The 23,526-nt window shown below is 42.4% G+C and overlaps 1 protein-coding gene across 3 annotated transcripts; it reads left to right on the forward strand.

Annotated features, from left to right (window-relative positions):
* The first annotated feature begins 4,432 nt into the window (after positions 1–4,432).
* Positions 4,433–10,992, forward strand: LOC103534078 (transcription factor BTF3). Of its 3 annotated transcripts, none has more exons than XM_008499998.2 (6): positions 4,433–4,541; positions 4,879–4,947; positions 7,732–7,845; positions 8,052–8,253; positions 10,341–10,391; positions 10,867–10,992. In XM_008499998.2, exons 2-6 carry the CDS (start codon positions 4,879–4,881, stop codon positions 10,911–10,913), a joined length of 483 nt encoding a protein of 160 aa, XP_008498220.1. In that variant the 5' UTR covers positions 4,433–4,541; the 3' UTR covers positions 10,914–10,992. The 3 variants fall into 3 exon arrangements, with proteins under 3 accessions (XP_008498220.1, XP_030324226.1, XP_030324225.1); XM_030468365.1 differs by lacking the exon at positions 4,433–4,541 and adding an exon at positions 4,721–4,749; XM_030468366.1 differs by lacking the exons at positions 10,341–10,391; positions 10,867–10,992 and adding an exon at positions 9,114–9,213.
* The last annotated feature ends 12,534 nt before the right edge of the window (positions 10,993–23,526 follow it).

Below are 23,526 nucleotides of genomic sequence, written 5' to 3' on the forward strand. Positions count from 1 at the left end.
GGGTAGTGGTCAATGGCTTGAAGTCCAGATGGAGTCCAGTGACAAGTGTTGTCCCTCAGGGCTCCATACTGGGACCTGTACTACTTCATATTTTTATCAGTGATATAGACAGCAGGATCAAGTGTACCATCAGCAAGTTTGCAGATGACACAAAGCTGAGTGGTGCTGTTGATAAGCCAGAGGGACCAGATATCATCCAGAAGACCTGGACAAACTGGGGAGGTGGGACCAGGTGAACCTCATGAGGTTCAACAAGACCAAGTGCAGGGTCCTGCACCTGGGTCAGGACAATTCCCACTATCAGTACAGGCTGGGGATGAGGTTTTAGAAAGCAGCCCTGCAGAAAAGGACTTGGGGGTGCTGTTGGATGAAAAGCTGGACATCAGCCAACAGTGCCCACTTGCAGCCCAGAAGGCAAATTGCATCCTGAGCTGTATCAAAAGAAGCATGGCCAGCAGATCAAGAGAGGTGATTCTGCCACTTTGTTCACTGATAAGACCTCACCTGGAGTACTGCATCCAGCTTTGGAGTCCTCAATACAGGAAGGACATGGACGTGATGGAGCAGGTACAGAGGAGGGCTATGAAAATGATCAGGGGGCTGGAACACCTCTCCTATGAAGACAGGCTGAGGGAGCCAAGGTTGTTCAGCCTGGAGAAGAGAAGGCTTCAGGGAGACCTAATAGCAACCTTCCAGTATCTGAAGGGGGCCTACAGGAACACTGGACTATTTGCAAGGACTAACAGTAGTAGGACAAGGTATAATGGTTTTAAATTAGAGAAAAGTAGATTTAGATTGGATTTTAGAAAAACATTCTTTACGATGAGATGGTAGTGGAAAAATATAATAGGTTGCCCAGGGAGGTAGTTGAGGCCTCATCCCAAGAGATATTCAAGGTGAGGCTTGGAGAGACTGAGCAACCTGATCTAGTTGAGGGTCTTCCTGCTTACTGCAAGGGGGTTGGACTAAATGACCTTTAGAGGCCCCTTCCAAATCAAATTATTCTATGATTCTAAAATTACAAGAAAAGTTGGTTCTATCCCAGCTCAAACCAGGACACTCCATACAATACATAGTACAACACTAATATATGAGATGAAAACAACACTGCACTTAAGTTTCATCTCCCTGGGCTCCTATTCAATGCTTTTATATTTAGTATCACTTCAAAAGCTAAAAATTATTTAGTGAGTGTAATGTCTAGGCTTTCAGAGATGGTATCTTTTCCCTTCATATCTCTCATACCTTTGCTCCTGTACCCCCTAATGCTGTTATTTTCCTTCATTAGATTACCAATATACATGTATATTTTTCCAAATAACTTAGTGTTTTCCCCCTAATGTTCTGTAGCATCTACATTAAATGTGATAACATTATTATTCCCTGGGGTTCCCTGTTGATGTTCCATATACTTCTGCTTTCTTGACTGTTGAATACAGCATCCTTTTGAACAAATGTTTCCTACATAGACTCTGAATATCAGGCAGATTTCCTTCACTGCCTGAAAAAAAACATCTAATGTACATTCTTTGTGGTCACTGGCTATCATGAGAAATATGTCTTCACTTTATCCTCTTTTCAATGTACCCTGCTATTACTTATGCAGTACTGGCCATCTCTTTCAGGAAAGCTTTTCCACTGACCCTTTGACAACAACTTTTGTCATTCTTCTGCCGTTAAGCTTTCACATAATTTAGGAGCCAATTTTAATGAGTAACCACTTTAATGGTCTTTTTCCATTCCTATGCTGCTTCTGTACAGCTAATGAACTTTATTTTAGCAACATATATTCTTTGATGATTTTGAGATCCCTTTTTCAGAACTGAAAGGATGCTTGCTGGGCTCACACTGTTTCAGTATTACAGGCTTTTGATCCCCTTCATTTCTCAATAGTTCTTCAGCTACAAGTAAATCCAGTTTTACATTTATATTTTCCATGATGCAGTTACATAAAAAGGACGAGAGAAAACAAGCCAATAGTATTGTAGCATTCTAAAATACTTTTTCTCTGATGCAGTTTGTTTTTTGAAGGTATGCTGTTTGTTCCATGAAATGTAACCAAATCTTGAGTCCCTTAAACTATATTTCTTTAACTGCTTCAGTTGATTCCCAATAGAATTTGGTGATATGGTTTTCAGCATAATTTGTTTTAAAGATCTCTCATTAGGGAATATGAGATCATACCTCCAGCCCAGTTGATCCTAGGCTGACAGCTGGGACTGCACTTTGTGCAACTTCCATTTGGAATAATCTTTCTGTGATTCATTTCCATGTAAGTATTTCAGTCTATTAAAACATGTTTGCAACCATCAATTGGCCTTGTAATTCTGAAATCTTTATTTTATATTGATGGCAGATTATGATAAATCTGAAGCTGAAGCGTTGATTGCTTTTACTTTCATTAGTCCACATGGACTCAGATTTTTTGTTGCATTTTATTTTTTGTTTGGTTGGGTTTAGTTTTTTGGGTTTTTTTTCATCTTGGCTTTATTCCCTCTTCACAGACTGTTAGAGGTTGGAAGGGACCTCAAAAGATCATAGAGTCAACAGCCCCTGCCAGAGCAAGATCACCTAGTGTAGGTCACATAGGAATGCATCCAGGCAGGTTCTGAATGTCTCCAGGAGACTCCACAACCTCACTGGTGAGCCTGTTCCAGTGTTCTCTCATTCTCACAGTGAAAAAGCTTTTTCTTATTTTTACACAGAACCTCCTATGCTCCAACTCGCACCCAGTACCCCTTGCCCTATCATTGGTCATTACAGAGAAAAGTCTGTCCTCCTGACACTCACCCTCTTGCTACAGGTATATTGCCAATTTCATCTTGGAATAAATTTATAAGCTTTGTTTTTAGTTCAGAATGAACTCTGTCTTCTCCAAATCCCTCCCTAGATTCCCCCTCCCCCCTGAATCTGGTTTGTTCCTTTCCTTCTTTTCTGAGTAAACCAGATTCACTCCTCCAATTTTACATGCTAAACACAATTTCCCTAGCCCCTTCCATCCTTTATGACTGTTTGAACATCCTCTAATTTTTGGCTGTGATGCTAGTGCTAGGGAGGCACAGGCTGCTCTTCAACAACAACTTTTGAATCATCACCTAAGACCTTTTATCACCACCAGATAAAGTAATTTTGGGTTTATTATTCATTCTGATAACAAAAGTCTCAAATTTAAAAATTAAATAAATCTTCTATACAAATTAACACTCAGGGTAGCAAAGAAATATATTGAGAGCAAATCACATTTAAACACAAACAGAAAGCACAAGGGTTGGCAAAGCCTTGGCTCTGGAAATTACTAACATGGGAGACTTAACATTAATGAAAACAGAAAGATAAATTAACTATTAACACAACCTTACAGAAACAACAAAGGGAACAGTTTATTGAGGATATTCCAGAGAAGAACAAATTTAAAAGGCATTAAAATGAGATGGCAAGCTCAGTAATATTTCTACTGACACTAGGAGGCCCATTCTGTTTCGGTGCAGTGACGATGGGGGCAGGATCATGGAGCTACATGGCTTCCTCTCTCACATTGCTCAGTGAGCAGGTACAGCACTGATAGGAACACCAAGCTGTCTTCCCCATAAATCTGCTTCTGCACCCTGCTATGCAACAGACCTCCAAGCCCTGCAGACTGTTTAGCTTTCTGCGTAGCAAAAGGGGTCACTGGAGCCACACACAAGTTCCCAATAACCATGAGATTAGCCCCACCAGACTCCTCAACTCCTCAGAATAGGCAAAACAAAATACCTCAGTGATGCAAAATATCACTACAGGAGAAGAGCGTGTTCAATAGTGAGCAGAAAGCAGTTCCACATGGGTACTTCAAAAACAAAAGAAGATGCAAAGTAAAAGCAAAACAAAAACTAAAACTGAGGTGGAAGAATAGCAAAAGGAAACGTGAACTGCTATATAGGCTCTATAATTATATACGTGGCGCACGAGGAGGTTAAGAGGGAGGGGGAGGAGCGGAGCTGATAAGAAAAATCGTGGACATGGAGACGAGGTTGGAGTTGCATAAGCAAGAAAAAACATACAACGTTTCAACATTTTATAGAAAACAAATTAAAATACCAGAACGGGTACGGATCCATCACACTACCAGGTAAGGCTGCAAGCGACGGAAGGAGACGGAAGGTGGAGGAAGCAGGGAATGAGCGAAGACAAGCCGCGCAGAAGACCGAACCCGGCCTGGGGCTCAGCGTAGGCTTTACCTTGCGCCTCGGCTCAGCCACACAAATCGGTTTTACGGACCACAGCGTATTTATGGGATTCCAGCATCCCCTACAAGCAGGGAAATTTTTACTCCTTACCTCACGCCCCTGACTCCTCTCACGGCGGAGGAGGTAGAAGAGGCCCCGCCCCTCTAAGTACCTCCACCACGGAGGCCGCCCCCTCTTGATTTAGGAGGCGGCATCGTCGTTGTGCCTGCTGTTCCGGTCGCCATCTCGCTTCGTCCTGTGTGCTGTGCTTAGTCCCGCGCCCGCAGCCCTCGTCTTTCCTTCTTGCTCCGGCACCGCCGCTTCCGCCCCAAGAAGGTACAAAGGAAACGATGGGAGTTGTTGGTGTAGGGAGAGGAATTTGTTGCGCTGATAAGGGCTGCAGGTTGGTGGGCGGCGGTGATGGGGACAAGGCAAAGTCCGAAGGGAGCTGAGCTTACTAACCTCGGCTGCACTGCGTACGAGCAGACTTCCGCCCCCCCGCCCCACACCTCCATCAGGGCTTGGGCGTGCTTCCGCTGGGAATGTGAGTGTGGTGAGGGGTAGCTGTGGAGCCCCTTGTGCCCACATACCCAACAGTCGGACTTGGGGTGTTGTGGCCTGCGTGGCCGGGTGCTTCCTGACTCGCCTTCCATGGGCGCTCTTCTTTCTGCAGATGAAAGAAACGATCATGAACCAAGAAAAGCTCGCCAAGCTCCAGGCCCAAGTACGCATCGGTGGCAAGGTAGGAGTCGTCTCCCCTTCCTGCTCTTGGGGTTGTGTGTTTCAGTCCACACAGTGGTCTTAAGGCACGGGATCTTGAAAACTCGCGTGGGGAGCAGCCCTAAGAACTCGGCTTGGCTGGACCGTCCCCGGGGTAAGCTGCAGGCATCTCCAATCAGTTCAGTATAAGCAGAATGTATAGGAGCTGACTCTCTGGCCTTTTCTGTTTGAGTGTGTTCTATTATAGCTGACTTGAAGCCTATATTTTCGTATAGGCTATATTAGAAGACATAAGACTTGAAATAAGTAAATAAAAGACCACTTTTACAGCAAGTGCTCTTAGGAATAGTTTTCATAACAGATTAGAGGGCTGTGTTCCAAATTCTTGTCACAAATCTTTAAGATGGGCATGGCTGTTTTCTTGCCTTTTAGGGCAAAACTGCAGTTTCTGTACTTGTCATACTCCTATGTATTGTAGAATAACATGCTTGGAACACCTTTTTATTTTATTATGACATATGAATATGAGCTTTGTGTTTACTTATAATCAATCTGAAAATAGTATGCTGAATATAGTTGTATGCTAGTAAGCATTTTAATTAAAGTTTCTGTTTTAAGGCAAGAATTTGTTAGTATTTTTTATATATATGAGGAAATGTACACACAATATTTTAGAATACAAATTATTCAATAGAACTCCTGCTGACAGAAGTTCCAGTAGCTTTTATTCCTACGTTGAAGTTTTTGTCTTTAGCTGGAGATTTAGACAACCTTAAATCAGTTTTAATCCAGTAATTAACTGGCTTGGTGATTTTTGTGTATTCCTTGTATGGATTGCTAGTTAAACAGAGAACTGCTGTATTATATTGATGATTATGTGCATGTTACCTGTGCATGCATTGACTATAGAGGTTTTTAGCGTTTGTCACTGGGTTTTTTTTGGTTTTTTCTCCCTTGTGGGAAAAGGTTGCACGTGGCTGGAAGATTTTCATGACACTGCAAGGCTGCAGGCTTTAAAAATAGGCTAAATGTTATATTTAGGTGAAGGGCTATTGTAGTACTTCATTGTGTGAAAGTTGATATTTTTGTGTAGGATGTTGATACAGCTCAACATCATGTTGTTTCTTCCAAACCTTTTTAGAAGACTGGCAGATGACTCTATAGTGTTCCATTTTTAGCCTGCTGTAACCACTTCCCTTTATATTAAAGGTAGAGTGTCGGAAAACAGTGAGGGAAAACTAATCCAACCAACATGGTTGATAAACAAGCTTCCACTTTATTGCGCAGTAACTTTTACTTATATAGTGTTTCTGTGACCACGCCCCCGCCACCACACACCAACATAACGTATTATTGGGCACCCGGTGTGTTTACCTGTAGCACGGGCGGATCTAATTGGCCCATCAAACATGGGGTTGGGCACAGCAAAGGGGTCACACCCTCTACCTTTTCGAGAGCATTTGGGAACATTATACAACAGTAGAGGGGTGTGAACAGTGTGTCCCAGCATGATGAGGGTGGAATTTGCTTACTAAAACCCTGTAATCTTCAGAAGCTTAAATCTGTGGAGGTGAAAGCAATAACTGCTCATTTAAATTACATCCATATGGTCTGGTTTGATATCTGTACTTAATATGGGTAAAAAGGGGATAGGTGTTTCTACCTTTGATTCAAGACATCCTTTTTTGAAATTTATTGAAAGGTCTTTTTTCCAGGGAGACTTAACGTAACCCAAACAAACCCTTTCTAGACAAACAGCTAAACTCTTGAGCTGTAGTCTTCCAAATGTTACTTTCATGTGAATCTGTCTATTAAATTTATTCTTATTTGTAACTGGATTATGTTAGAGGTGTTAGTGTCCATCCATTTATACAGCTGAGCAGCAAAACATTTCCTTATTGCTAGCATGTATGCAGCACATGGACAACTGGAGTAGGACAACTTAGAGTAGTAGTTACAGTGTGTAAGAAAGGAGCTTGGTTTCACCTGTTCCTAAACATTTTACAGTCAAATTTTACTGAAGCCTTATAATTGTCCAAGAAAGTATAAAATGACACTTTCTTTTTCATAGTTACAGATATTTTCTAATATGGGCCAATTGTTACCCTTGAGAAATCTAGAACTCTGTGACTGTAGGGGAACTTAATCTTTTCTTATTTTGCTTTCTAAACAGGGTTGGTCTGGAATGCTATGTTGAACTATTTATATTTTATTTAATATATTTATAAAATATTTTTTTTTAAATTAGTGTTCTTAAATTGGTATGTGTAAATCCATCAGATGGAGATGTCTAATTGAAATAAAAAATTATTGGTTTGGGTTTTCTCATATTCACTTGTGGATTATATGTTTAACTTTTTCTCACACTCTTTATTATCAAATTTTGAGTACAACTTTAGAAAGATGACCTAAGGAAAAACTAATGGGATTAAATTTCTGAAAACTGCTCACTCTTCAGTTTTATGTCTATGGTAACAGACAAGGATAAGCATGCAATTTTTCTTTTCTGAGTGGGATGCTGCAGAATTCCTATAAGAATTGTGGAATGAAGGTTCTCTGGTGCATGGCTTCCTAAAATCTCGCACTTCTTGCAAATGTGGAAAGCTTGCTTTATAGCAAGGGAAAGACTGCTGCAGTACATTTGGAGAGGGGGGTGGGGTTGTGTGTGCTGTGACACAGAAATAGAACTTTGTATACCAAGTTGATTTATAGATGGCTGCAGAGTTGTTACATGGTCAAGAGGATTAGAGTTTGTAAAGAACTATTTTAATACTAATTTTTAACTTTTTTTTGTTTTTTTGCAAAGGGTACTGCCCGTAGAAAGAAGAAGGTTGTTCATAGAACAGCTACAGCAGATGACAAGAAACTTCAGTTTTCTTTGAAGAAACTGGGTGTCAACAATATTTCTGGAATTGAAGAGGTAATCCCTTCAAAGGGAAAAATTATTTTCTATATAGAAATATGAAATGTATCAAACATAGTTTTCTGGTAAGTAACATCTTAAACTTATCTGTAAATCATCCACAGATCTTTATTGAGCTTTAGGAATAGATGTTCAGCTAGTTTCCTGTTAGACTGAAAAATCATGCTAAACTGCTTGAAATAATGGGTTTTTTTGTCTTGCAGGTAAATATGTTTACCAACCAAGGAACAGTCATTCACTTCAATAATCCTAAAGTTCAGGCATCTCTGGCTGCTAACACTTTCACTATCACTGGACATGCTGAGACAAAGCAGCTAACAGAAATGCTTCCTAGCATCTTAAATCAGCTTGGAGCTGGTAGTTTGTCCAGCCTGAGGAGATTGGCAGAAGCCCTACCCAAGCAGCGTAAGTTGAAACTTGAATGCATTTCATGCTGGCAGGTGACGTGTGGCTTATTTGAATAGGTGCAGTGAAATTCAGTGCACTCTTACTGTTTGCAAGCATATTATAAAAAGCTTATAAAGAAATGAAACTCTCAAAACTTATTTATAGCTCAAATCCAACAGTGAATATAACAGAATAAAGCAGAGGCATCTGTCTCTCAGCATATCTTGCAGCTGGTCTAAGACTAGAAAGTTATAACTAGTCTTGATTTCATGGTAGTTTGCTTCTTGGTGTGGCTACTGTATTTCAACATACCTAGTTCATTAAATCTAGGTAGAGTTAATCTGGGAGAGTGATGTTTTAAAAATGTGTTTTGAGTATGTTTGTTTTGTCTCTTTCAATGGCAACATAAACAATGGGAGAGAGACTTGAGGACAAACATCTTGCTACTGCTTTGCTTCCTCAGATGTGTGGCGAAGGTATTTCTTGCATGGGCTTTTTGAGAGCTAAGAGGGAATTAGATAGTATTTTTAAGGAAATGTGTTAGAATTTCTGTGTGTGGAGAACAGTGTAGAGAACAAGACTGGCATGATCATTAAGCTGGATACATGAACTCCCTATTCCATCCTTAAATTAGTGAAAGAACCTGAACACTTGTTCTCCCTAAATCTGTGTGGGAAAAGTAGAGTAGGGACTTAAGTATGTGGTGATTGGACAAGGTGCTGCTGATACAAAATGAGAATTTGTAGTGAGATAGGATTGTTGATACTGGGAACATTCTTTGTGTCCTGCATATAGGATCTTCATTCTTGCTTCCTACTTCTTGTGGTAGTTATGAACTTGATTGTTTCATTTCTTTTCTTTCTGTGCTTTGCCGACAGTAAAGATAGCCTCTATTTCCATTCCTAAAGCTGATGATGCTTCATTTCTGTCAACTTCCCACTGAAAAAATCTTGCTAGAAATAGTCTTCAGGAGGTGAGGTAAACTGCTTCTTTCCCCATGGAGCTCAGGTTCCTCCTTCCTGGTGTCACCACTGGGGCTTCCTTGTGGTAGTAGTGGGGCCTGAAAGAAAGAAAACTTGAAGGATTTAAAATGATCTTTTTAGATTGCTCTTCTTATAACAAGGTATGTTCTGGATAAGCTAAATTGTGCAGTTTTGGTATTGTGGAGGCTTGTTTATAGTTCTTGCTTTGTATGACCTGGTAAATGGCTATTTCTTTCCACTTTGGTTAGATGCCAGAGTAGTTGCACAAACCTTTCTATTCATTGTTGTCTGCTAGATTTGGAAATCTTACATCAGTTTGAAGTGGCTGTGATGATTGCATTTGCAGCTGCTAAAGTAAACATGATAAAATGGAGGTGGTAGGATAAACTGTCTCATACTCTCTATGTAGTACAGCTAAGAATAGCAGTAAAAGTAGTGGCACAGGGACTTGAGATATCTATTCTTAGCATTATACTGCTGCAGTTTTACAGATTCTTGTTGGTCTGCTACAATGGATATGATTAAGTTTCATTAGCTCTGGAAAATATAATGGGAGTAGTTGAGAAGCTACTGAGTTGGTAGAGATGGGGACCAGGACATGCGATTATCTTGACCATCTAAGTATAAAATTATGCATCCAGTTCCATATTCTGACTTTATCAGGGAACAATAAGTGCCTCTAGTCATGAGTGTCTGCCTGCAGCTCCACAATTACACCATAATTTCCCTTGATGGCCTAGGAATAAGATTTCCTTGTAACTAGCTAATATTGAAAAATATGTAAGATCCACTGAGTAGTCAATAAACCAAGCTGCTTTTAAGAAAAATGGGTAAAATCAGTCTGTGCTTTTAGATGAAAATTATTATCACACAAGGCATTCCATATAACTAGAACCAAGATGGTGATAGTAAACTGGTTTAGCATGCATCTTCTCATTTTCCAGATGGACTGTTTGAGCATTATTGGAAACAAAGGGTTAATTGTAGATTTTTATTCAGCAAGGGAACTGGATAGAGCATTGCATTGATAATGTTTTCAAAAAACAAAAAAGCAAAACAGCTTTGTAATCAAGATGCTTATGGCAAGCTTGCCTGATGCTTTTGAACTGTTTGCTCTTGCAGCTGTGGATGAAAAAGCCCTACTTGCTACTGGTGATGATGATGAAGTTCCAGGTAAGAATAAGCATGCAATGGAGGAAAAGGAAGTTAATTTTGCTGAGACATAATATGTGCAGCATAAGATTAGGACAAGGGTGGTAAGAATATTAACTAATCATCACTGTTATAGACTTTCTGTGGACACTGGCTAACATTTTTGTCCTATGTAGGAGTAATAGCTATGGCCAAGAAAATTATTTAATATTCAATAAGAAGAGTGTTAAGACATTACCCTTTCGGTATCACTTTGTCCAGCTGTGGGTGGAGTGGAGTTAAATGCTCTTAGATGGTTCATTTTAAAGCACAGTTCTAAAACTTGTTTATACAAGAACAGTGAACCATGAAGATCTTAAATGTTATTTGGTCTCTATTTTATAAGCTTTTTTTTTTCTTTGTAATTACTTCATATGAAGTGTACAACTTTAGGGAGGGGGAAATTGGCAAAGCAGAATTTGGTTAAACTTAAATTTCCACATTTTTCTTTTTCTAGATCTTGTCGAAAACTTTGATGAAGCTTCAAAGAATGAGGCAAACTGAACTAAGTGATACTTTCTGAATAAAGATAAAACTTGAAAAAGATACATGGATATTATAAATGACCGAGACTCAATATTCTGTTAATGCCTTAATTAAATTAATAAAATTTCAATAAGCAAAACAACGCTGGCTGCATGGGGAGTCTCTGCTCCACTCACTCACACAAGCACACACACACTTAAAGCTCTGGAATTACCTTTTATTGATTACAATTCTATGTATATTCAAAAGAAGGTAGGTTTATATATTCATAGGATTACATCATGCCATTATAATATGATAGGCGGAGTCTGGTCGGAGTCTGGGCAGGGTCTTCTTTTGGGGAGATATACGGGGGTCGTCAGGGGGTCTTTGGATGAAGTAAGAGGTCTTCCTCAAGCTTGAACTTTTTACCTTTCTTGATTTCGCTGACTTCACTATGTTGTGCAAGATGATATCAGACCCTAGCCATAATTTTCCTCTTATCTGCTGCTTATGACATCTTTATGTTCTTCTTGTGCAGATGTTCACATTCCTTTTGTGCCTAGTTAGCCTTGGCAGTGTCTTATTTTAAGAACTTTTAATTATCTTCGAGATAGAAGTTAGTCTCGTTAGGGCCTTGTTTTGTTCACACTGTTTCAGTGGAAAAAATTACATCTCAACTGCTTTGCTTAGTCCCACATTCACTTCTTGCTCAGTTTAATTCTTTTCCTGAATTCTACTGGTTAGGAATACAAATTCATCAACATACATTTCAATGGAGCTGCTATTTTATATTGTGACTATTATTTGATTTGTATTTCCTGATGAGATCTCAAGTTTTATAATATTTGCAAACTCCTTGAACCTGCAGCTTTTTCAGTTATTGCCTGTAGACAATATTAATTTTGTTGTTTGCTTCAACAAGCCTATGCTTTGAAATAAATCTGATTGCTAATGAATCTCCCTCAACACAATTTTTGGGGTAACTTGCAGACAAGCAAACCCCCATCTTTAAAGAACTTTGGCATAACCATAAAAAGAAATAAACTTTTTGGTGTGGCTTTTTGTCAGAAAAGCCGGAAGAAAATTTGCCATAACTATTAAACAGCCATAAAAAGTTTTGCTTTTCTGCAGAGCATCTCTCTTTTGCTGTGTTAGAAAACTGGCTTCTAAAAAATTTTTGCTGCATAATGGAGCATTGTAGACTTAATCAGTGAATTCCCAGCATTAGCAATGTTAATATATACACTATTCCTAAGACAATTCATAACGTACAGAATTTAAGAAAAACATTCTAGAATTTATTTATGGTTGTATGGACAGAATTAATTGTGTGATTGCTTAAAATTCGGTTGAATTGAAACTTGTTTTGCTTAGCTTAGCATGAGTGACTTGAGTGCTGAGGCCTTAGGCTGCAAATAGTAACTGAACTTTAGTTGAACTTCTGCTTAGTCAAAATGGAGAAGTACTGGGAGAAGCCTTGCATAATGAGAGAGAAAAAAAACCACACCCAAAACAGAACAAAACAAAAACAATGAAACAAACCATTCTGTCTGAACAATGGAAGATATGAGACCCAGGTGCAGGTAAGATGAGAGGTTGATAAAACTGCATGAGGAGATAAAATTTGAAAGATGTTTCTCCAATCACCATGGAGCTATTTCATAGCTGCACCTGGACTCCTCTCTGAGAAGGGGGTTCAGTCTCAACCTCATGATTCAGTGGGAGAATCTTTCTGGACTTGTACAACTTCCATGTCTGACAGAGCCAATGCCACTCAGCTCCAGGACGGACCTGCCACTGACCAAAGCTGATCCCATCAGTGATGGTGGTAGTGCCTCAGTATATTTAAGAAGGATGGGAGAAACTCCTGCATAATGGTGTCTGAAAGAGGAGTTGAGAATAGGGGAGAGAAATAACTCTGCAGACACAAAGATCAGGTAAGAAGGGGGTGGGATTCAGGTGCCATAGAAGAGATTCCCCTGCAGCCCTTTGAGAACCCCATGCCAGAGCAGGTGGGCATGACTCCATGGAGAGCCTCCACTGGAGCAGGCTCCTGGTAGGACCCGTGACCCTTGGAGAGGGGAACCCGAGCCAGTGCAGGTTTTCTGGAAGGACTTGTGGCTACAGGGGGACTCACAGTGAAACAGTCTGTTCATGAAGGACTGCACTCTGTGGAAAAGTATCCACATTGGACATGTCTGTGAAGTACTGTCCCTGGTGTGTGGGACCCATGCTGGAGCAGGGGAAGAGCGTGTGGAGGAAGGAGCAGCAGAGACAAAGCATGACCTGCCTGAATAAAGCATGAACTGACTGCAGTTCCCATCCACCTTGGAATGCTTGGGAGAAAGAGGAAGAGAAGTCAGGAGTTGAGCCTGGGAAGAAGGAAGGTGTGGGGGGAATGTGTTTTAAGGTTTGTTCTTATTTCTCAATACCGTGTTGTTAATTGTCAATAGATTAAATAATTTCATAGAATCATAAAATAGTTTACCAGCTTTGTCCTCCCAAAATTTCTACTTCATATCAAGTGCTTATTCTGTTATATTCATTGTTGGATTTGAGCTATAAATAAGTTTTGAGAGTTTCATTTCTTTATAAGCTTTTTATAATATGTTGCAAACAGTAAGAGTGCACTGAATTTCACTGCACCTGTTCAAATAAGCCACACGTCACCTGCCAGCATGAAATGCATTCAAGTTTCAACTTACGCTGCTTGGGTAGGGCTTCTGCCAATCTCCTCAGGCTGGACAAACTACCAGCTCCAAGCTGATTTAAGATGCTAGGAAGCATTTCTGTTAGCTGCTTTGTCTCAGCATGTCCAGTGATAGTGAAAGTGTTAGCAGCCAGAGATGCCTGAACTTTAGGATTATTGAAGTGAATGACTGTTCCTTGGTTGGTAAACATATTTACCTGCAAGACAAAAAACTCCATTATTTCACGCAGTTTCAGCACCCCCTGTTGGGGAACCAGTTCAGAAATATACAGATTGTGAGCAATCCTGACTTACTTCAGCTTAGGCTATATTGGCTTAATGGTTATTGAGGCCTAGTTGCAGGTTTTCTAAAAATGAGGTAATGGGAAAGAGAACTTAATTGGTAACAGAAGAGGAAAATAATTATGTGAGAAGAGTGGTTCTGTGAGAATGGAATGTGTAATTGAAATACAAAGCCACCTGCATGATTTGATGGTGTAAACAAGGCTTCTCTATATAAGTGAGTGCAAATTGTTAATAAACGATTTCATACAATCATATTGATGTGCACATGGAATCCTTAAGCCTCCGCAGACTGTTTTCCCACAAATGGTGCCCGAACAGGGACAAAGGATGGCCCGGACCAGGGACTCTCATGCTGTTGCTTCCAGGAGCGATGAAGACAGCTGGAATGAGCGGGTAGCGGAGAAGCCAGTCGAAAGGAGATTGCTGCCCTGGCAGTCTATGTAGTTAGTGCCTGGCTACGGAATAAACGAGCTTGGAATTTAAGAATCTTGCCCTGATCAGGTGAGCGGCTGGGGAGGAGATGGTGTCTACACTCTCTAAAGAAGAAGAGGCAGTAGTTAAGCTCCTCCAATATATTCTCTCTAAGAGAGGTTTATCACACGAAGGCAGGACCTTACGTGAATTACTGAAATGGGCACGGGATAGAGACTTGATCCCCTTGATGGGTACTGTTTTTGAGTTACCTACTTGGGAAGCCATAGTGTCGTGATCCAAGTTATTATTTTAATATTTTGATTATGAGGAAAATGCAGCCACTACTCAGAGAAAACCATGGAAATTGCACACTAACACGTTTTGAAACTTAAGCAAGTTACAAGGATTTATTTTAGGAAAGGGGAAACAAAATATCACTGTTAATAAAGGGTAAACACGATTCGTTACTTTGGAGAGAAGAGTTGTTAAGAAAAGTAAAGAAAATGAGGGAGCAATTAAGATTTTATCACCGTCCCGTCCCTGATTCTGGTCTCTGGCCGGAGTGGGGGGGGTTGAAGTTCTCCGCTTTTCCTTTCCTCCGCTGCTGTTGTCCCATAGCCGAAGTGTCGAGAGAGAAGGGGGGTGAAGAAGACCCGCGCTTCTCCGTTTTCTCTTGGAGTTTTATACAGTAGAAGGGGTTCTGTCTTTTCATAAATCACTGGCACACAGACTTGCTAAAGATAACACAGATTTTGCCATCCCAAGAACTTCTTTTTTATTTATTACTATTTTTCAGTCCTTGTTACCTTGCTAAATTTATTATCTTTGTCTGGGCCGTGTACCAGGAGGTGACCTGATAAGCAGTCTTATCTTTAGGTGCCTGTCAAGCATGATATAAAACAAGCTAGTTAAGTTTGGGGAAGAAATCTGTTAATTGGGAATGTTTGGTATATTTTAAAAAGAACAGAAAAAATACTGATTTGAGAGACATATTTTGTATTTTTAAAGTGTTTACATCACTTCACCCTGTGGCTCTTGAGTCAGTATAATTTTTTCTTTATATGTGTATATATATATATCCCATTTTCTGTGGTTATCTTGTGTCATGTTGCTCTTTTTGGAATCTGCTTTTTAGCAGGCTGATTCCATCTCCGAGGTTTCCATTAAGGAGCAACCGGGAATCGCCCCCTGCCTGGCAACAGTTCTTCCCACTGCACGTCTTACTTGGCTCAAAAGCCAGTATATTTTTAACGTGGTTTTGTGTGGGGGTGGTGGTGGTAAACTGTCTGTTGTACCACACATTTGCCACGTCGTATATACCTCACCATGTCACCTCAGCCCGTGGGTTTTGAGGCCATGGGAGCGTGTTGTTGGGATAAATACTTATAAATACATATACAAAAGAAAAAAGAAATTGCATTTTCTGTTGCACCAGCATTGGGAAGTTTTGCAACCAATCATCTACATATATTACTGACATGTAAAGCCTGAAAGGTAGCAGTGAACATACATGAAAACTTACAAAGGATCAATTTCACATGAATAAAGTATGTGCCTGTACATAGCAATTGTTTTCATTTACAACACGTATAGAAAATAAGGTAAAATATTGATTGTTACAGAATCTCAGCAGTTAAATTAGAAAGAAAAGATGTCGATTACATATGAGATCTAAGAATAACAATAGCAATAGTAATAATAAGTCATAGAATCATAGAATTAGCCGGGTTGGAAGGGACCTCAGAGATCATCTAGTCCAACCCTTGACCCACCGGAGCAGTTGCTAGACCATGGCACTGAGTGCCACATCCAGTCTTTTTTTAAATGTCTCCAGGGACGGAGAATCTACCACCTCACCGGGCAGTCCATTCCATAGCCTAATCACCCTCTCCGTGAAGAAATTCTTTCTAATATCTAACCTAAACCTCCCCTGGCACAACTTAAGACTGTGTCCTCTTGTCTTGTTGAAGGTCGTCTGTGAAAAGAGTCCAGTTCCCACCTCGCTACAGCCTCCTTTCAGGTAGTTGTAGGCAGCAATGAGGTCTCCCCTGAGCCTCCTCTTCTTCAGGCTGAACAGCCCCAGCTCTCTCAGCCTCTCCTCATAGGGCCTGTGCTCGAGTCCCTTCACCAGCCTGGTTGCCCTCCTTTGGACCTGTTCCAGGACCTCTACATCCTTCTTAAACTGAAGGGCCCAGAACTGGACACAGTACTCGAGGTGTGGCCTAACCAGCGCTGAGTACAGGGGAAGAATCACCTCCCTGGACCTGCTGGTGACGCTGTTTCTGATACAGGCCAGGATGCTATTGGCCTTCTTGGCCACCTGGGCACACTGCTGGCTCATGTTCAGTTTCTTGTCGATGCAGACTCCCAGGTCCCTTTCTGCCTGGCTGCTCTCCAGCCACTCTGTCCCCAGCCTGTAGCACTGCATGGGGTTGTTGTGGCCAAAGTGCAGGACCCGGCACTTGGCCTTGTTGAACCTCATCCCGTTGGAATCGGCCCAGCTCTCTAGTCTGTCCAGGTCCCTCTGCAGAGCCCTCCTGCCTTCGAGTTGGTCCACGCTTCCTCCCAGCTTGGTGTCATCTGCGAATTTACTGATGATGGACTCAATCCCTTCGTCTAAGTCGTCGATAAAGATATTAAACAGAACTGGGCCCAATACTGATCCCTGGGGGACACCACTAGTGACCGGCCGCCAACTGGATTCAGCCCCGTTCACCACCACTCTCTGGGCCCGGCCCTCCAGCCAGTTCCTAACCCAGCACAGGGTGCTCCTGTCCAAGCCACGGGCTGACAGCTTTTTCAGGAGAATGCTATGGGGGACGGTGTCAAAGGCTTTGCTGAAATCCAGGTAGACCACATCCACCGCCTTCCCCTCATCCACCAGACGGGTCACCTGATCATAAAAGGAGATCAGGTTGGTCAGGCAGGACCTGCCCTTCCTAAACCCGTGCTGGCTGGGTCTGATCCCTTGCCCATCCTGCAGGTGCTGTGTGATTGCACTGAGGATGATCTGCTCCATAACCCTGCCAGGCACTGAGGTCAGGCTGACGGGCCTGTAGTTTCCCGGGTCCTCCTTCCGGCCCTTTTTGTGGATTGGCGTGACATTCGCCAACTTCCAATCATCTGGGATGTCCCCATTTCCATGGTTTTCTCTGAGTAGTGGGTGCATTTTCCTCATAATCAAAATATTAAAGTAATAACTCGGATCACGACATTAATTGGCGTCACGGACAGGATAATATTGAGGAAAAATCAGAGCCTACTGTTAGACGCCTGAATTGCAAACTAACCCATAAGGAAATTTAAAACAATTTAAATTGAATCTGTCGGTTGTTCTGCTGGGTCTAGTGGGCTGACTTTCTATAAAGAAGATGAAGTTAGTGAAGCCGCTTTGGTTCGCCCATTCTGGGAATTTCTCAAAACCCATAACTATACCCCGAAGAAAACTCTCTATGATATGATTTATAAAAGTTATAAGAGTGGAGATTTTATTGACCTTGCTAAATCAATAACAATACTAGAAAACAAATCCGCTCTGGATAAAGAAACCAAGAAATATGTGAAAAAAAAGGGTTTAGACTTTTTTTATGCTCGTGCCTTTTTCACCTTGGCTACTATTATTTGGCAGGAGAATGAAGAATTGCGCCAAAAATTAGAAAATATTGAAAGTGGCGTAAACTCTTTAAAATCTGAGGAGACGTCAGGGAAATCAAATTCTGAAATCAGTACTGATCTTGGTCCGATGCTGGAAGGTAATACATCTCCGTCTGAATATACATCAGACGACGGGGAGTATATCTGTCCTGAACGACCCTGTAAAAAAAACGGTGCGTTTTGCACCCAGAAAGGGGAAAAGCAGACCCTCCATTTTAAAAACAAAACCCCAGCTAAAACCTACCAATACCCAGAAAAGTACCTCTTCCGACTTCTCGGAGGGAGAAGTAGCTCAACTGCACCACTTGGTCAATAGTTTTATAAAAACCGGAACCAAGAAATTTAAAAAATTAGAGGAAAAAGTAAATCAGATCGCCATTATGAGTGAGAGTGCCTCAACAGCTTCATCCTCTTTCCATGAGTCTTCTGATAGCTCGGAAGATGAGAGCATGCCTATAACTCACAAACGCCTACGTCCTGTGATAAAAGTACACACATGACGTAGAAACAGGATTTGAACAAGTTACTCACAAAGAGTTCCCATACTCTCCTCTGGAGCTGACCCAACTAAAAAGACAATTTAGCAAATTGCCCTTGGAAACTGATATAGATTATGTCGTGAGAGTTTCAGCTTCGGGTGGAGATAATATCTTGCTATCTGAAAAAGAAGCTTCAGGTGTTTGGGGTCCGGGAATAATGTTAATTACCGGTAATAACCGAGCCCCCTGGTCCCTGACACAAAGAGCGGCTTATAATGTGGGTTTCACTGACCCCATAGCCAGGGGAGAACCCCATGTACTGCATGGAGGCCTCTCCCAGTTATGAGATAATATTCACAAAGCCTGCATAATTCATCTGATATATGAACATGCTTTGGTGATGAAACAAGAGGACCCACTTATGCTGAAAATAAAACCTGAAAGAATGGATATCTTAATCCGAGGCTTACCTGCACAATTGCAGAGTCAAGCCCTACAGATTAAGACTAGAATTGAAACATCACAAAGCACAGACTATACCCAGTCTGATCTGCTCACAGAATTGACAGAATTTGGACGCAAAAATTTGTGGCCCCCGAAGCTGACACTGCTTCTGTAAAATTTCTCCAAACTTCTGCAAATTATAATAATAACCAAAAAATGACTTATTCTGCTGCCACTGCCATGCCTCCCCACATTCCCCCTTACCAGCAGAAGGAATCACGGGGTGAATGGACAGTTGTAAACAGAGGAGGCCGATGAAGAAATAATAACAACAGAAATAACAAGAATAATTATAATAACAATACTAACAATAATACTAACTCCCGTCAAAATAGCCCCCCCCCCCGAGACAGAAATAATTCACCACCAGGTGAACTGGGACCTTTTGCAAAGCTTAAAGAGGAAGCTAAGCGAAAAGGCATCCCTCCTTCACTTTTGAGTCACAATTTTACCTATGGCCATCTAAAAGCCTTGGTAGAAGAGTGGCCCTCCAGGTCAAAATCAGGGGAAAGGCCTGGAACTTCCCAAAATTTGGGAAACTAAAAAGCCCTCTCTTTGCTACTGTCCTGGTTTGGGCCAGGATAAAGGTGATTTTCTGTCTTGTACTTTTGCTTTTAGCTAAGTCTCTTGTAAGTAGTTGCACTTGCTGAAATTAACAGCAAGTTTCTCAGACAGTGTGTGCTTCTAGGATTGATAACACTTGATGTTTATAGTTACTGCTAGAGACTGGTATGCAGAGCCAAGGACACTGCTCAGCTCTGAGGAAAACATTTTACCGTCCAGGAGGATAAAGAGGTCCCACCTGAGCCCTCCTTTGGGGAGGAACAGACAAGATAGATGCCAGAATTGACCAAACAGAGTATTCCATCCCATATACGTCACACTCAGTATAAATTTGAGGTATCACAAGGGCCGAGCCAGATCTTTTCCAGATTTCCAGATTTCCAGACTCCTGGATTTCCTGATTTCCCTGTTTCCCTTCCTTCACCTGGCATCCTGGAAGGATCCCGTCCGTTCGTCTGCCTGTGGTCCTGATCCGTGCCAGCCCATATCTGTGTGTTCCTGCCTCCGGTTCCCGACTGCTGCCGACTCCAGGAGTCCAGCCTGGACTTTCCCAGGGCTGCCCTGCAGCCTCAGTGGTGACATGAGAGTTATTGGGGGGAGAGGGGGGAAGGAACGTGGTATCAATTTTCCTGTATATTTGTATATATTTAGTAATTTTTCCTATTTATCATTACTGTTTCATTAAAGTTGTGTAGTTTAGTTTCCAACCCATAAGTCTCTCTCCCTTATTCTCTCTCCTTTCTTTATCAGGGAGGAGAGGGGTATTAATAGAGAGCATCTGTTATTCGGTTTAATTGCAAGGCTTGCAAGCACAGCAGACCTCAAGAATGTTGCAAAGGTCAACCATTGTTACTAGTTTAATGAAAAAATCACAAAATGCAGAAAAAAGCTGGGCGTACCTGATTAAAAGCAGGACAAGATAAGATATGGGCGAATAATCAAATTATCGAATCAAATTATTGCTTTAGACCATGGACAGCACAAACTAACCAATCAACAAATGGCTAGGCAATAAAGTGGCATTTGCTTGATCATATTGGTCATGTGCAGTGTCTGTGACTTCCGCTTCAACACCAGGGTATCAAAAGTGCAGTTAGTTGGTACTAACACTCTTCTCTGCCCTCCGTGCAATTTCTCTTAGAAAGGTCAAAGCACACTGAGTACCCCTGATAATGACAACATCTAAAGTAATGTCCTGGTTTGTCAGGGCACTCCTGAGTGAGTGTGGAGAGGACATGAAAAAGTGGGATCAGAAACCTACTGCTGTCCTACAGGACCAAGTATGTAAGTTGATGAGTAAGGCGAATGCAAAAGGAAATCCTTCTAAAAAGAAGGCTGCTCAAGTCTCCAGTGTGGAGTTACCCAATTCAAATATGCTGGTGACTCAAGATCCCTGCACGTCAGGTGTGAGTACTGGGGATGCAAACGTAATGCACGTACTGACAATGTTGTATGTGCTCAAGCTTAGAGGTGCCCTGCCTCCAGCCAGGTGGAGAGGGACAACTGAATTTATTGGATTGTGTGGATTCGATGGCCTGACACATTAGAGCCACAAAAGTATAAAGCCTTGGTGGACATTGGTGCACAGTGCACCCTAATGCCATCGAATCAGAAAGGGACAGAATCCATCACTATTTCTGGAGTTATGGGGGGATCTAAAGAACTGAGTATTGTGAAGGCTGATGTGAGCCTCACTGGAATAAAGTGGCATAAACACCCAATAGCAACTGGTCCAGATGCTCCGTGCATCCTTGGCATAGACTACCTCAAGGGAGGTGACTTCAAGGACTCGAAAGAATACCGGTGGTCCTTTGGTATTGCAGCTATTAAGACTGAGAATGCAGAATGGCTGCATGCTTTGATTGACCTCTCAGATAAATCCTTTGAAGTGGGGTTGCTGAAAACTATAAACCAGCGGGTGCCAATTGCTACTTCAATAGTGCATAGAGGTCTTTTCCAACCATGACAGTTCTGTGATTCTGTGAGATTATTTGATCCCTGGCACTCATCCCTCATCACAACATTCCCCTGCTCCAGCATGGGTCCTTCCCATGGGCTGCAGTTCTCCAAGGACTGCTCCAGTACGAGCATGGGCTGCAGGGGAATCTCTGCTCCGGTGCCTGGGTCACCTCCTCCCTTTCCTTCATCACTGACCTCTGTGTCTGCAGAGTCTCACATATTCTCACTCCTCTCACATCTGCAAAATGTATTTATCCCTCCTGAAATATGTTATCACATAGGTCCTACCAGCGTCACAAATTGTCTCAGCTTTGGCCAGTGGCAGGTCTGTCTTGGGGCTGGCTGGAATTGACTCTGTGTGATATGGGGGCAGCCCCTGATCTTTTCTCATAGAGGCCACCCCTGAAGCACCCCCCATTACCAAAAACCGATCTTGTAATATAGATGCAATCATCCCCATTTTGCTTTCATGGGCCAATGAATTGGCCAAATTACTTTAAATGGGGCTCAGAACAACAAGCTGCTTTTGAAAAAATTAAACAGGAGATTCATAGAATCATAGAATCATAGAATTGGCTGGGTTGGAAGGGACCTCAGAGATCATCGAGTCCAACTCTTTTACCACCGTTGTGGTTGCTAGACTATGGCACTGATTGCCACATCCAGTCTCTTTTTAAATATCTCCAGGGACGGAGAATCCACTACTTCCCTAGGCAGCCCATTCCAATGCCGGATCACTCTCTCCGTAAAGAAATTCTTTCTAATATCTAACCTAAACCTCCCCTGGCACAACTTAAGACCATGCCCTCTTGTCTTGTTGAAAGTCGTCTGGCAAAAGAGACCAACGTCCACCCAGTTACAACCTCCTTTCAGGTACTTGTAGACAGCGATGAAGTCTCCCCTGAGCCTCCTCTTCTCCAGGCTGAACAGCCCCAGCTCTTTCAGCCTCTCCTCATAGGATCTGTTCTCGAGTCCCTTCACCAGCCTGGTTGCCCTCCTTTGGACCTGCTCCAGGACCTCGAGATCCTTCCTGAACTGGGGGGCCCAGAACTGGACACAGTACTCGAGGTGTGGCCTCACCAGTGCTGAGTACAGGGGCAAAATCACTTCCTTGGACCTGCTGGCGACGCTGTTCCGGATACAGGCCAGGATGCCATTGGCCTTCTTGGCCACCTGGGCACACTGCTGGCTCATGTTCAGCTTCCTGTCAATCCAGACTCCCAGGTCCCTTTCTACCTGGCTGCTCTCCAGCCACTCTGTCCCCAGCCTGTAGCGCTGCATGGGGTTGTTGTGGCCAAAGTGCAGGACCCGGCACTTGGCCGTGTTAAACCTCATCCCACTGGAATCAGCCCAACTCTCCAGTCTGTCCAGGTCCCTCTGCAGAGCCCTCCTGCCTTCCAGTTGATCGACACTCCCCCCCAGCTTAGTGTTGTCTGCGAATTTGCTGATGATGGACTCAATCCCCTCATCTAAATCATCAATGAAGATATTGAACAGAACCGGGCCCAACACTGATCCCTGGGGGACACCACTAGTGACCGGCTGCCAACTGGATGCAGCCCCATTCAGCACCACTCTCTGGGCCCGGCCCTCCAGCCAGTTCTTAACCCAGCACAGGGTGCTCCTGTCCAAGCCACGGGTTGATAGTTTTTTCAGGAGGATGCTGTGGGAGACGGTGTCAAAGGCCTTGCTGAAGTCCAGGTAGACAGGCAATTATGCATCAATTGTGCAGGCAATGGCCCTTGGACCAATTCGAACAGGGCCAGACATTAAAAATGTGCTCTACACGGGAGCTGGGAGTGATGGTCCTACATGGAGCTTTTGGCAGAAAGCCCCAGGAGAGACTCGAGGTTGGCTTCTAGGATTTTGGGGTCAAAACTACAAAGGCTCCGAAGACAACTACACAGCCACTGAAAAAGAGATACTGGCTGCATACAAAGGAGTTAGAGCTGCTTCAGTAGTGATTGGTACTAAAGCACAGCTCCTCCTGGTGCCACGATTACCTGTACTGGGTTTTATGTACACAGGTAGAGCATCTTCCCTTCATCATGCTGCCGATGCTACCTGGAGTAAATGGATT

Source organism: Calypte anna, chromosome W (assembly GCF_003957555.1).
Source record: "Calypte anna isolate BGI_N300 chromosome W, bCalAnn1_v1.p, whole genome shotgun sequence".
Lineage (NCBI taxonomy): Eukaryota > Metazoa > Chordata > Aves > Apodiformes > Trochilidae > Calypte > Calypte anna.

Bases quoted from the DNA above. Each gene is read 5' to 3' on its own strand.
- LOC103534078 (XM_008499998.2), top strand. From the start codon at position 4,879: ATGAAAGAAACGATCATGAACCAAGAAAAGCTCGCCAAGCTCCAGGCC. The intron at 7,846-8,051 runs GTAATCCCTTCA...TTTGTCTTGCAG, and splicing joins ATATTTCTGGAATTGAAGAG to GTAAATATGTTTACCAACCA. The intron at 10,392-10,866 runs GTAAGAATAAGC...TTCTTTTTCTAG, and splicing joins TGATGATGATGAAGTTCCAG to ATCTTGTCGAAAACTTTGAT.